The sequence below is a fragment of the Petromyzon marinus genome, unplaced genomic scaffold (genome assembly GCF_048934315.1).
Source record: "Petromyzon marinus isolate PM22_M1 ecotype Great Lakes invasive population unplaced genomic scaffold, UKy_Petmar_22M1.pri1.0 PM_G_Scaffold_34, whole genome shotgun sequence".
In the NCBI taxonomy this organism is placed as follows: domain Eukaryota; kingdom Metazoa; phylum Chordata; class Hyperoartia; order Petromyzontiformes; family Petromyzontidae; genus Petromyzon; species Petromyzon marinus.
This window is the reverse complement of record NW_027422917.1, coordinates 361,250-375,206: the sequence shown is the minus strand read 5'-3', so window position 1 is coordinate 375,206 and position 13,957 is coordinate 361,250. Positions and strand designations below refer to the sequence as shown.

General features: G+C 52.5%; 1 protein-coding gene across 1 annotated transcript; it reads left to right on the top strand.

Moving 5' to 3' along the window:
* Positions 1-797: 797 nt before the first annotated feature.
* On the top strand, positions 798-13,552 carry LOC142915720 (volume-regulated anion channel subunit LRRC8E-like). The gene is made up of 9 exons (XM_076061414.1): positions 798-1,141; positions 3,051-3,208; positions 3,669-3,782; positions 7,056-7,360; positions 8,639-9,148; positions 9,405-9,552; positions 10,296-10,454; positions 11,105-11,254; positions 11,447-13,552. The coding sequence occupies exons 2-9, from the start codon at positions 3,065-3,067 to the stop codon at positions 12,455-12,457; spliced, it is 2,541 nt and encodes an 846-aa protein (XP_075917529.1). The 5' UTR covers positions 798-1,141; positions 3,051-3,064; the 3' UTR covers positions 12,458-13,552.
* Positions 13,553-13,957: the final 405 nt, after the last annotated feature.

Below are 13,957 nucleotides of genomic sequence, written 5' to 3'. Positions count from 1 at the left end.
TTATCAGTGCCCTACCTTATTACAGACCAATTCAGACCTTACTGATCACCCCGTGCCCCTTATAAATCTCAACGTTAATCCTACAAAGTCCCATCACAAAGAAGAAACACAAACAAATCGACACGGATTTGTATTGTTGTTTGCCCGTATTGAAACGGCTGTACGCCCCTACGGGCCTGAGAACTCACTTTGCCTGCGCAAAGACCACGACGGGGTAAAAGCGTGATGGGCTTCTACAGCTCCGCAATAGTCGAGTGTGAATAGTCGCCTAATAGTCGTTATTGGCTATCAGAGGTTCTCCCCAACAACCAGTCAAACAACGTGTGGGCGGTCACCTTGGGTAGGGGGGTGTGTGGTGGCTTCTCCCTTACCAAGATGGCAACCCCCCTCCCACCACGAGTCACGTAGTGTTGACATTTTGTGGGTGTTTTTTAATTGGTCAACTCCATTGTACGTGATATTGAACTTTATTTCATAGCCCGGATTAAGGCCCATGGTAAATAGCATAGACTAGATAAGGCGCTGCTGCGTTTCGGACTATACCAAACATAGCCCGGAAGAGGGGGAGGGGTATGAAAAGCATCAAAACTCAAGACGCGCTGAATAAATGTAGCGAATTTGTTTGATGTTTAATTATTTCATCCATAGCGACAAGAAGCAAGAGGGGCTCGCTAGCGTTAGTGAACGGTGGGGTTTGCTGTGTACCCCCCTAAATTAAAACAATTTAAGTTCGCCAGTTACATTCACCCCTTCCTCGCCCGCTGCTCGCGTTGGTTTCGCCCACGACCCTCTCCCTCCACCACCAAAGTGTCGCGTTTTGGCGGGAGAAGTCGGCTGTGTGTTCTGAGGAGACTAACAACCACCACCATCACAACATCTATAATCATAAGTATAACTACTACTATAATAACAACAACATCTACAATCATAACTATAACACTAATAATAACATCAACAACTTACAACAGCAATAATATAAACAATAATAACATCAACAACTTACAACAGCAATAATATAAACAATTACAATAGTAATAAAAACATGAACTGCTTTAATAACTAATACTGTAACATCAACAACTACTACGACTATAATAAAACAAAAACGTGAACGAGAGCGAGCGACACAACAACGAGGGCGGTGAGTGAGAGAGTGGAGCCGACCTCTCGCCCTCACAGCCTGAGGCCCACAAAGACGCGCGGGCTCTGTCAGCCTCACGCAGCCCGTCAGGGAGACTACACGGGGAGACATTTGTGTTGTGTCTCTGTGTGTGTTGTGTGTGTGTGTCTCTGTGTGTGTGTCTCTGTGTGTGTGTGTCTGTGTGTGTCTCTGTGTGTGTGTGTCTCTGTAAGCCTCACGCAGCCCGTCAGGGAGACTACACGGGGAGACATTTGTGTTGTGTCTCTGTGTGTGTTGTGTGTGTGTGTCTCTGTGTGTGTGTCTCTGTGTGTGTGTGTCTGTGTGTGTCTCTGTGTGTGTCTGTGTGTGTGTCTCTGTGTGTGTGTGTGTGTCTGTGTGTGTCTGTCAGCCTCACGCAGCCCGTCAGGGAGACTACACGGGGAGACATTTGTGTTGTGTCTGTGTGTGTATGTGTGTGTGTCTGTGTGTGTCTCTGTGTGTGTGTGTCTCTGTGTGTGTCTGTGTGTGTGTCTGTGTGTGTGTCTGTGTCTCTGTGTGTCTCTGTGTGTGTCTCTGTGTGTGTCTCTGTGTGTGCGTGTGTCTCTGTGTGTGCGTGTCTCTGTGTGTCTCTGTGCGAGTCTCTGTGCGAGTGTCTGTGTGCGTGTTTCTGTGCGTGTGTCTGTGTGTGTGTCTCTGTGTGTGTGTGTCTCTGTGTGCGTGTGTCTGTGTGTGTGTGTGTCTCTGTGTGCGCCTCTGTGTGTGTCTGCCTGTGTGTGCGTGTGTCTCTGTGTGTGCGTGTCTCTGTGTGCGTCTTTGTTGCCTGTGTGTGTCTGCCTCTGTGTGTGTCTCTGTGTGCGTGTCTGTGTGTGCGACTTTGTTGCCTTGTGGGGAGCGATAGTGTAGCGGTTAGCGCGCTGCGCTATGAACCTGGCGACCCGGGTTCGATTCCCGCTCACGGCCAACACCAGTGACGATTATCTGAACCGGTCCCGGGCCTCCCCTAGGTCGACTCAGCCTCAAATGAGTACCTGGTGCGGTGTGTAAACATTGCCACTAGGGAGACAAAGGCGGTCGGGCGTGGTGCTGGCCACCCACCCCCTCGTGTACCGTTCCGGCCTTCATAGTTGCTCGCTAACAGCACTTGCCCCTACAGTCTGTTAAGGCTACACAGGGGATCTTTGTCTTTGTTGCCTGTGTGTGTGTCTGTGCGAATGTCTCTGTTTGCGAGTGTCTCTGTGTGCGTGTCTCTGTGTGTGTGTCTCTGTTGCCTGTGTTGGTGTCTCTGTGTGCGTCTTTGTTGCCTGTGTGTGTCTCTGTGCGCGTGTCTCTGTGTGTGTTTCTGTGTGTGTGTCTGTGTGTGTGTGTCTCTGTGCGTGTCTCTGTGTGCGTGTCTCTGTGTGTGTGTCTCTGTGTGTGTGTGTGTCTGTGTGCGTGTCTCTGTGTGCGTGTCTCTGTGTGTGTGTCTCTGTTGCCTGTGTGCGTGTCTCTGTGTGTGTCTTTGTTGCCTGTGTGTGTGTCTCTGTGCGCGTGTCTCTGTGTGTGTCTCTGTGTGTGTGTTTCTGTGTGTGTGTTTCTGTGTGCGTGTCTCTGTGTGTGTGTTTCTGCGCGCCTGATGTCTGCGTGTGTGTCTCTGTGTGTGTCTCTGTGTATGTGTCTCTGTGTGCGTGTCTCTGTGTGTGTGTCTCTGTGTGTGTGTCTCTGTGTGTGTGTCTCTGTGTGCGCGCCTCTGTGCGAGTGTCTCTGTGTGCGTGTTTTTGCGCGCCTGATGTCTGCGTGTGTGTCTCTGTGTGTGTCTCTGTGTGTGTCTGTGTGTGTGTGTCTCTGTGTGTGTGTCTCTGTGTGTGTCTCTGTGTGCGTCTCTATGTGCGCGTCTCTGTGCGAGTGTCTCTCTGTGCGTGTTTCTGCGCGCCTGATGTCTGCTTGTGTGCAGTCTCGGCCCGAGTCATGATTCCCATCGGAGCCCTGACCTCCTCCTTCTCATTGGAGGGTCACCAGGACCTCAAGATCCTTCAGCCCTGGTGGGACGTGTTGTGCGACATGCTCTCCGTGCCCATGTTCATGATCGGCATCTTTGCCGGGATGCTGCAGGTGCGTCGTTCCAACAACGCTCCAGAGAGCCCCCCCACGCACATTCATCAATGTCGCCGCCTTGCTCATGGATATTGTATAACATCGCGCCACGGTGGCCGGGAGATATTGACGACCTCGCCTGGTATGTAGGAGGTCATAGGTTCCATCCCCGACCCCTGCTGCATATTCGGACTCTGCGTATGTCTCATCAGCACGGTGGCCGCGAGATGTTAACTACCTCGCCTGGCACGCAGGAGGTCGTGGGTTCCAACTCTGCGTGCGAGCTAACTCAAAGCGCTGGCTAGAGAGCGAATCTTGGGTCGATATGGGTTGCCCCCCCCCCCCGTACACACCGGGAATCGCGCAAAGTGAACCACCTGCGTGGAGCGGCGTCCTCCAGGAGACCACACAGCGTCACGTGACCATGACGACCGCTCCTCACGGTCACGCGGTACCCACTTCCCCCGCCTCCGCCCAGAACATGAACGAGCGCATCCTGTGTGTGCCGGTGCCGAGCGGCTTCGACGTGGATCTGAAGGAGTGGAACGAGACTGTGCTGAGGGACCTCGTGGCCAACCCCAGGGCCCACAGGGTGAGTGAGGGTCCCCCTCGGGCCGGCTCGGCACCACCGTGCAGGGGGGGAACCGCTGGTTGCCAGCGGAAAGGCCGGCTGCGCCACCGACAGTTGCCCGAGGAATAGTGTCATGTATAGTGTAGTGTATAGTGTAGTGTATAGTGTAATGTATAGTGTCTATAGTAGTGTAGTGTATAGTGTAGTGTATAGTGTAATGTATAGTTCATAATAAAGGTTTTTGGGTTAGATCGCGTTTATTTATAAATGTGTCGTAACCCTCCACCACCCGACACGGCCAATCAGCAAAAAAAAAAGTGTCACGTTGACAAAAGACAAATAATTCACTACTTTAGCCCACCGGTGTGTTGAAGAGTGAATCCACATTTACAGTTTGAGTACTGTGACGTTTCGCTGGTAGAGCTAATATTTACTTTTGGAACTTTGCTATTCCCAATTATTTTAGCAACCTCATGTCTAGTTATCTCTGCCTCATTATGTGGAAGGAGTCTAACTGCTGATTCTACCTCAGCAATTATCTCATCCACTGGAATTGTGCGTGGGGTAACGGCAAAAGCCTTAAGAGAGCTGCGTGTAAATAAGGATATCCAAATCCTAGCAGCTGATAAAGGCCGCACTACTGTAGTGATGTCACGAGCCGATTATGATAATAAAATTAGAAATTTACTAGAGGAAAGTACCTACATTAAAATTAAACGAGATCCAACTAATACTTTAGAACGTAAGACCACTGCAATAATTGCAAATTCATTAATCCCTAAAAAGGAGCAATACCTAATTAAGCCAAGGGCCTCAAAACCACCTAGACTCTATGGGCTACCAAAGATTCATAAAATCGGCATCCCATTACGACCCATAGTCAGTACAATTGGCTCTGCCACATATCAATTAGCAAAATATATAACCAAACAAATACAGCCCTACATCGGTAAGACATCTTCATTCATAAAAAATTCAGAACATCTTGTGAATGTGATTAAAGATATTAAACTTACTTCTGATGATATTCTGGTAAGTTTTGATGTGATTTCTCTATTCACTAAGGTTCCAGTGGACGAATCGCTTAAATTACTTGATACACTAGTAAAGAAAACCGGTTTACCAAAAGATATTCCGAAACTTGCTGGCCATTGTTTAAATAACACTTACTTCTTATGGAGAGGGGATTTCTTTAAACAAAAAGAAGGAGCAGTAATGGGTTCTCCTTTATCTCCTGCTATAGCAAATTTGTACATGGAAAACTTTGAAATAAGAGCACTTGCCTCGAGCACATTAAAACCATCCTTTTGGTTTAGATATGTGGATGACACTTTGGTTGTCTGGCCACATGGTAAAGATACACTTAATGATTTTCTAAATCATCTCAATGCACAAAACCCGGCCATCCAGTTCACCATGGAAATGGAGGTGAATAACACACTCCCATTCCTAGATATTTTGCTTGGACATGGCCTAAACGGTAAAATAACACACAGCGTTTACAGAAAGCAAACGCACACTGATGCCTATCTGAATGCAGAATCACATCATCATCCAGCTCAGAAATCCTCTCTTATCAAGACGCTCATACATCGGGCTAAAACAGTGTCAGATGGTGAGAGTCTAGTGAGAGAGATTAAACACGTTAAAGACGCACTACGACAGAATGGCTACAATAATGCTCAAATTAACAGAGCATTGAATGCCAAATCACGATCGCAAAGCAATACTGCTGAAAGCGACCAGATTGTTAAAACAATAAAAATTCCATATATCTCAGGAGTAACTGACAAATTAGCCCGTGTTTTGCAAAAGCAAAACATTACAGTAAGATTTGGTACAGTACACAATATTCAAAAACTAGTATCTTGCACTAAAGACGCATTACCTAAACTATCAACAGAAGGTGTATATCGGATTAATTGTTCATGTGGCAGCTGCTACATTGGGCAGACGGGACGTAACATCAGCGTAAGACTAAAAGAACATCAGAGAAATATTAAATTATCTCAAACACAACTGTCGGCAGTGGCAGAACATGCTTGTCAACAAGGACACTCAATTGATTTTGACAATGTTGCAGTGGTGTGTAAAACTAATTATTACTGGCAAAGACTAATTAGAGAATCCATTGAAATTGAGAGGAACAAGAATAACTTTAATCGCTCTGACAGCTACCGGCTTAGTGCGGCCTGGAAGCGTATTATTAAATAATACACATTACATTTTGATTTAAAGAATTACTAATCTACAACTCATTACTAATCATAACCAATGACTGATTACTAATCGATTATATAATTACAATACCCCCCCCCCTCCGCCTCTAATCACTGCACCTGATATGAGTTAAGTGATGACGTCATCCTGCTGCTCTATATAAAACCGGGAGCAAGCGAGGGCTTTACCATTCTGGCGAATTGCCCGATGATGCTGGATGTATTTACCAGCGAAACGTCGTACTCAATCTGTAAATGTGGATTCACTCTTCAACACACCGGTGGGCTAAAGTAGTGAATTATTTGTCTTTTGTCAACGTGACACTTTTTTTTGCTGATTGGCCGTGTCGGGTGGTGGAGGGTTACGACACATTAAAATAAACGCGATCTAACCCAAAAACCTTTATTAAGAATAATATTGGTCGCGAAAGCCTACGTGTTAAACTGTAATGTATAGTGTCTATAGTAGTGTAGTGTATAGTGTAATGTATAGTGCAGTGTATATTGTAATGTACATTATAGTGTAATGTATAGTGTAGTGTAATGTATAACGTGTGGTGTAATGTATAGTGTAGTGTAATGTATAGTGTAGTGTAATGTATAGTGTAATGTATAGTGTAGTGAATACTATAATGTGGTGTGTAGTGTATAGTGTAATGTATAGTGTATTGTAATATATAGTGTAGTGTATAGTGTAATGTATAGTGTAGTGTATAGTATAACGTGTGGTGTGTAGTGTATAGTGTAATGTATAGTGTAGTGTATAGTAGTGTAGTGTATAGTGTAATTTATAGTGTAGTGTATATTGTAATGTACGTGATAGTGTAATGTATAGTGTAATATATAGTGTAGTGTATAGTGTAATATCCTAGTACAGCACACCAGTGTGTTGGAGAGCAAAGCCACAACATTGACGATCTTGAGTACGGTGACGTTTTGCCAGTAATTACAACCGGCATCATCAGGCGAAAGCCAGATTTGAGCCAGCTCTGTCACCCTGCAAGGGAGGGGCATGCGATATCACCGCCACGCCAGTTCACTTTGCCCTTCTGCGTGCGTTCCCACACTCGCCCAGACCGGCTTCGACCAGTACCAGTACCGGTTGATCAACCAGTTCTGCTACGACAACGCGGTGCTGTGGATCAGCAAGTACTTCCCGCACCTCGTGGTGCTGCACACGCTCGTCCTGACGGCCACCAGAAACTTCTGGTTCAGGTTCCCGGAGACGAGCTCCAAGATTGAGCACTTTGTGTCCGTGCTGGGCAAGTGCATGGATTCGCAGTGGACCACGCACGCCGTCCACGAGGCCGCGCTTGATGGGGTGGCAACAACGGCGGCGGCGTTGCGGCCGTCGCTGCCCGCCACGGCGGGGAGCTGCAGGTCAGAAGGGGGCTGACGGAGAGACGGCCCACGGCTCCTTCCTGGTTATTATTATCCCCTCTCTTGCCTTTGTCATTCCTTCCCCCCTTAAGTAAAAAAAACCTAAAAAGTTCCCCTTTCTCCCTGCAGGGGGACCCCGCGTGGGTTTGGGGCAGCGAGCCCGTTCACACATATCTCTATCCCCCTGCGTTTCATAACCGGTTTGGCTTACGGTTGGCGGTGTGCGTGTGTGTGTACGTGTGTGTGACGTGTGTGTGGGGAGCGGTAGTATAGCGGTTAGCGCGCTGCTGTGGTATGAACCTGGCGACCCGGGTTCGATTCCCGCTCACGGCTAACACCAGTGACGATTATCTGAACCGGTCCTGGGCCTCCCCTAGGTCGACTCAGCCTCAAATGAGTACCTGGTGTGGTGAATAAAAACATTGCCACTGCGGAGACAAAGGCGGTCGGGCGTCGTGCTGGCTGCCCACCCCCTCGTATACCGTTCCAGCCTTCATAGGTGCTCGCTAACAGCACTTGCCCCTACAGTCTGTTAAGGCTATACGGGGGATCTTTGTTTTGTTTTTGTGGGGAGCGGTAGTGAAGCGGTTAGCGACCTGCGCTATGAACCCGGCGACCCAGGTTCGATTCCCGCTCACGGCCAAGACCAGCGACGATTATCTGAACCAGTTCTGGGCCTCCCCTAGGTCGACTCGGTCTCAAATGAGTACCTGGTAAACATCGCCACTGGGGAGACAAAGGCGACCAGGCGTGGTGCTGGCCACCCACCCCCTCTTGTACAATTCCAGCCTTCATAAGTGCTCGCTAACAGCACTTGCCCCTACCGTCTGTTAAGGCTATACAGGGGATCTTTGTGTGCGTGTGTGATGTGGGTGTCTGTGAGTCTGTATGGGTCTTTGTGGGTCTCTACGGGTCTCTGTGAGTCTCGATGGGTCTCTGCGGGTATCTGTGAGTCTCTATGGGTCTCTGTGGGTCTCTATGGGTCTCTGTGGGTCTCTGTGGGTCTCTGTGAGTCTCTATGGGTCTCTGAGTCTCTAAGGATCTCTGTGAGTCTCCATGGGTCTCTGTGAGTCTCTATGGGTCTCATTGAGTCTCTATGGGTCGCTGAGTCTCTATGGGTCTCTGTGAGTCTCTATGGGTCTCTGTGGGTCTCTGCGGGTCTCTGTGAGTCTCTATGGGTCTCTGAGTCTCTAAGGGTCTCTGTGAGTCTCTATGGGTCTCTGTGCTTCTCTGCGTCATGACGCGTTGCCCGATGTCCACGCAATCCCACGTACGCAGCGACCCGAGATCCGGCGAAATCCCCATGGAGAAGCTGCCTCCTGAGTCTCCGCCGGGACCGCCCCGGCCCTCCGTCCAGTTTGTCGACCCCGGCGAGGCCGCACCACCCGACCGGTCCCCCCCGGGGCAGAGCGAGGACCGGCGGACGCCATCGGATGATCGCATCCTGGACAAGAAGGAGGGCGAGCAGGCCAAGGCTCTCTTCGAGAAGGTGAAGAAACTCCGCGCTCACACGGAGGCGGGCGGCGGGCTCCACAGGATATACGTGTTGCAGACGGCGGCCCGCTTGCTGCAGGCGCTGGTGGTGCTCGCGTACACCGGCTACGCCTGCCCCAATATGCGCTACCACATCCACTGCGTGGAAGGCGAGTACATCACGGGCTACGGGAACTTCTACTGCGTCCACGGGCTGTGGCGCATCTTCCGCATGATGTGGATGGCCTACGCGACCACGATGTGTGTTTACGCGCTCACCTGTGCCTACGTCGTCTACTGGGTGGTGACCTGCAGGTGAGAGGGGGGGGGCGGCGGTGCTGCCGCAGAGCGGTTGTGTGGCACCGGATCGCCGTCTGGCAGCCTTCTGGCTTTGGCCTACGGGCTTTTCGGCGATCGTGGAGACGCGGTTAGCGCGGACGGCGACACTGCAACAAAGATCTAAATGTAACGTTTTACTATTGGCTTCGTGGGAGATCTTCCGCGTCGGGACAAGGGTCGACGGGCACTGAGTTCTCTGTGCTGGGGGGTGGGGGGGGCGCTGACACTGCAGGCTCAAGGAGTACAGCTTCGCGGAGACGCGCCAGGAGACGGGGGTGGACGACATTCCGGATGTGCGCAACGACTTCGCCTTCCTCCTGCACCTAGTGGACAAGTACGACCCCTGCTACGCATCCAAGTTCTCCGTCTTCCTGTCCGAGGTGAGGAGAAGCCGCTCGCAGAGCACGCTGTGCGCTGCACGCACGCCGTACACTGGACGGAGCCGACCGCGCTGATCTGAGATGCGGGGTTAGGACAACAAACTGTGGGTCTCTGTGTGGTGAGCGTGGTGCTGGCCACCCACCCCCTCGTGTGCCGTTCTGGCCTGGCCTGCATCGGTGCTCGCTAACAGCACTTGCCCCAACAGTCCATCGAGGCTATACGGGGGGATGTTGAGTCTTTGGGTCTCTGTCTGAGTCTATGGGCCGTGTTAGTCTATGTGTAATGACAGGGTGCCACCTGTCGGCCTGGAGGGGTAATTATAGTTATGGGCAAGTTATGTAATGACTAATTATAAGGGGGGGGGCGTATCGGTAGTAAAGGTCAAAGGCTGAGTCAGACCGCAAGCTCCGGGAACCTGCTTGAAGATTCTGGAAGGGGACGTGGCCGGAGGCGGGGCTTGGCCGCACCGGGGTGTACATGAGGGGGTCCTGAGTCCTGGCTGCGCTAAGTCAAGTAACTGTGTAGTTGGACGCCGACGATGGGGTTGTGTAGCTACGTAGAGATGTTTACATATACGTATCGTCCAGTGTGAGAATAAATAAGAAGGCCTCTACGCGATGTGTCTCGGAAGCTGCTCACTACATATGTATAACATGGGGCGGTACGGCTCATTGGGCCCTCGCTGCTGAAACAAATAAAATCCATCCACGCTTGGCTGCTGGTGCTGTTGCTGCTGCTGCAGGTGAGCGAAAATAAGCTGAGGCAGGTCAACGTGGATCAAGCGTGGACCCTGTCGCATCTGACGGGGCTACTGGAGATCAACGCGCAGGGCGAGAGCGAGCTACGCCTCTGCAAGCTGGCAGCGGTGCCAGTGGACACATACCGCCTCACTCAGATACAGGTGCCCGTGGACACACCCATGCACCCACCCACCCACCCACCTGCTCACTCACCCACCAATTCACTCACCTAGACACCCACTTACCCACCAACTCGCCCACACACCCACCCAACCACTCTCGCACACACCCACCCACTTGCTCACTCACCCACTCGCTTGCCAACACACCCACTCATGCACACACCCACCCACACACCCACTCACTCACTCACCAACCCACTCACCCACACACCCACCCACTCACCCATACACCCACCAACTCACACACCCACTGACCCACTAACTCACCCACACACCCACCCACTCATCCAGACACCCACTTACCCACCAACTCACCCACACACCCACCCAACCACTCGCGCACACACCCACCCACTTGCTCACTCACCCACTCACTCGCCAACACACCCACCCACGCACACACCCACCCACACACCCACTCACTCACTAACCCACTCACCCACACACCCATCCACTCACCCATACACCCACCAACTCACACACCCACTCACCCACCAACTCACTCACCCACACATCCACTCGTCTACCAACTCACCCACTCGCCCAACCAACTCACCCACATACCCACTGACCCACACACCCACTCACCCACCAACTCACTCACCCTCATACCCAATCCCCCACCGAAGGTGCTGACGCTGGACTCGATGCACGGGGTGGCGCTGGGGGCGGCGGTGGTGCAGTTGGTGAACCTGCACCAACTCCGGCTGCTGAACTGCACCGTGAGCGTTGACAATCGCGCACTCGCCTTCCTCAGCGAGGAGCTGCACCAGTTGGAGGTGCGTGGGTGGGTGGATGGGCGGGCGGGCGCGAGGGTGGGTCGGTCGGAGCGGTCCATTCGGCTCCACTGACCCGGCCATGACATCACCAAAAAGTCACCTCCCCCACCAAATGTATTTAAGTCGCAGTGTCGGGGACCGATATTCACCGTTGCCGTTCGCGGCGTCCGCCCCCCCCGCGCCCTCTTGCAGGTGAAGTTTGCGGTCAAGGCGGAGGTCCCGGGCTGGCTGCGTGAAATGCGCCACCTGGAGGAGCTGTCCCTGGAGGGGCCCCTGACGCCCGCGCTCCTTAAGCCGCTGGGCGGCCTCAGGCGCCTGCGGGGCCTGCGCCTGACGACAAGCGTCGCCCGCCTCCCGCCCGGCCTGGCCGCCGTCGCTGGCGGCGGCCTGCGCTCGTTCGCCCTCGACAACGGCGGCGTGCGCCTCGAGTCGCCGGCGCCCCTGAGCAAGCTGCGCGGCTTGGAGACGCTGCGGCTGACGCGCTGCGGCCTGGAGCCCGCCGAGCTTCCGCGGCCCCTGCTGGCGCTGGGACGCTTGAGCGACCTCGACCTGTCCCGCAACGGCCTCCGCTCGCTGGGCGACGGCGATGACGCGTCGCTGCCGGCGGCCGCCTGGGAGCGCCTCGCCGTCCTGCGCCTTTCGGACAACGCCCTCGTGAGCGTCCCACGGTTCGCGGCGGGGGCGGGGTCGCCGGCCCTGCGCTCGCTCTTCCTCGACGGAAATCTCATCGAGGGCGAGCTGCCCGCGGGGCTGCTCCGCCTGCACGACCTGCGCGTCCTCGACCTGAGCCGCAACGCCATCGCTGCCCTGCCGCCCGACGTGTGGCTGCTGACTCAGCTGAGCACCCTCCTTCTGTCGGGCAACGCCCTGCGGCGTCTGCCCGATGAGTTGTTCCGGTGCGAGGGATTGCGGACGCTGGCGCTCGCCAACAACGAGCTGTGCGAACTCAGCGGCCTGGTGGGGAGGCTGAGGAGGCTGCGCAGGTTGGAGCTGGTGGGGAACCGGCTGACGGAGCTGCCGGCCGAGCTGGGGGAGTGCGCGGAGCTGAGGCGCGGGGGGCTGGTGGTGGAGGAAGAGCTCTTCGAGTCGCTGCCCGCGCGGGTGAAGGAGGCGATGCGGGGCGAGCCCAGCAGAACGACGCAGAGCCCCTCTGGAAGCCGGGAGAGAAACGCAAGAAACTGGGAGGGAACCCCAAGACACTGAGATGCTTTTACCAGTAATTACAACCACGACCTCCTGTATATCAGGTAAGGTAGTTAACGTCTCAATTACCAAGGCGTAGACACCAATGAAGGTCCAGACGACCAGCGGACTGAGTTTGGGCCGAGTGGGTCGCACACGTCCAGTAAGTCTAGGGTGGGCCTAATAATACACGGTCTTGTGTCTGTGTTTTATTGATCGAACAGTTGGTTCATGTAGCCGCAAACTACAGTTATGCGCATTGAATAATCCGTGGCTGAAAGTCACGTGAAGTAGCTTGTCTGATAATTTGTATAATCTCCCCCTGTTCTATCTCCCCCTATTCTACAGTGAGAGTGAGTGGAGTTTGTATGATTAGGGGTTGACAGGTCTGGGTGTAGGCACTGAATAGGGATTGACAGGTCTGGGTGTAGGCACTGATAAGGGGTTGACAGGTCAGGGTTTAGGCATTGATTAGAGATTGACAGATCTGGGTGTAGGCATTGATTAGAGATTGACAGTCTGGGTGTAGGCATTGATTATAGATTGACAGGTCTGGGTGTAGGCACTGATAAGGGGTTGACAGGTCTGGGTGTAGGCATTGATTAGAGATTGACAGGTCTGGGTGTAGGCATTGATTAGAGATTTACAGGTCTGGGTGTAGGCACTGATAAGGGGTTGACAGGTCTGGGTGTAGGCATTGATTAGAGATTGACAGGTCTGGGTGTAGGCATTGATTAGAGATTGACAGGTCTGGGTGTAGGCACTGATAAGGGGTTGACAGGTCTGGGTGTAGCCATTGATTAGAGATTGTTAGGTCTGGGTGTAGGCATTGATAGGGGGTTGACAGGTCTGAGTGTAGTCACTGATAAGGGGTTGACAGGTCTGAGTGTAGTCACTGATAAGGGATCTAACACCAAAATAAATACAAAACCTGTATTAGGGGAAGCCACCGTTGACCAATTTGGACCCCCGGTTTTTTGTTTTTCTCCGTTGGCTCCAAGCGCTTGATCATAACCCCCAGCTTTTAAGGGCGGTCCGTGAATCGCTTCTTCTCGCCGCTTCCGCCGGGATGCTCGAGAGCGTGAATGCAAACATTAAAACGCTTCCCCATCTTGACCAGGCTGTCTTTGTTTGCTGCGTCCTGTTGATTTCGTTGCCTTGGGTGTTCTGATTGTCTCTGCGAGGCCATGCCGCCAGGACCCTCCTTGAAGAGACGCGCGGCCAAAGGAGATGCTGATACACATGGACCCAGAGCTGGAAACCCAGCATCTCGATGTCTCCGTCTTAACCATTGCAAATCCCCAGAGAGACACAGCCATTATGAATCCATTGAGAAAGAGAGAGAGCGCTATTATGAATCCCCTGAGAGAGAGAGAGACAACCATTATAAATCCTCTGTGTGTGTCAGTGTGTGTCAGTTTGTGTGTGTGATTTAATCCCATCTGTAAAGGATGTGATTCCTGACATGCAATAGCCTGTTGTCTAGAAACGGAGTTATGGTTGCGGCAGCAGTTACATTGG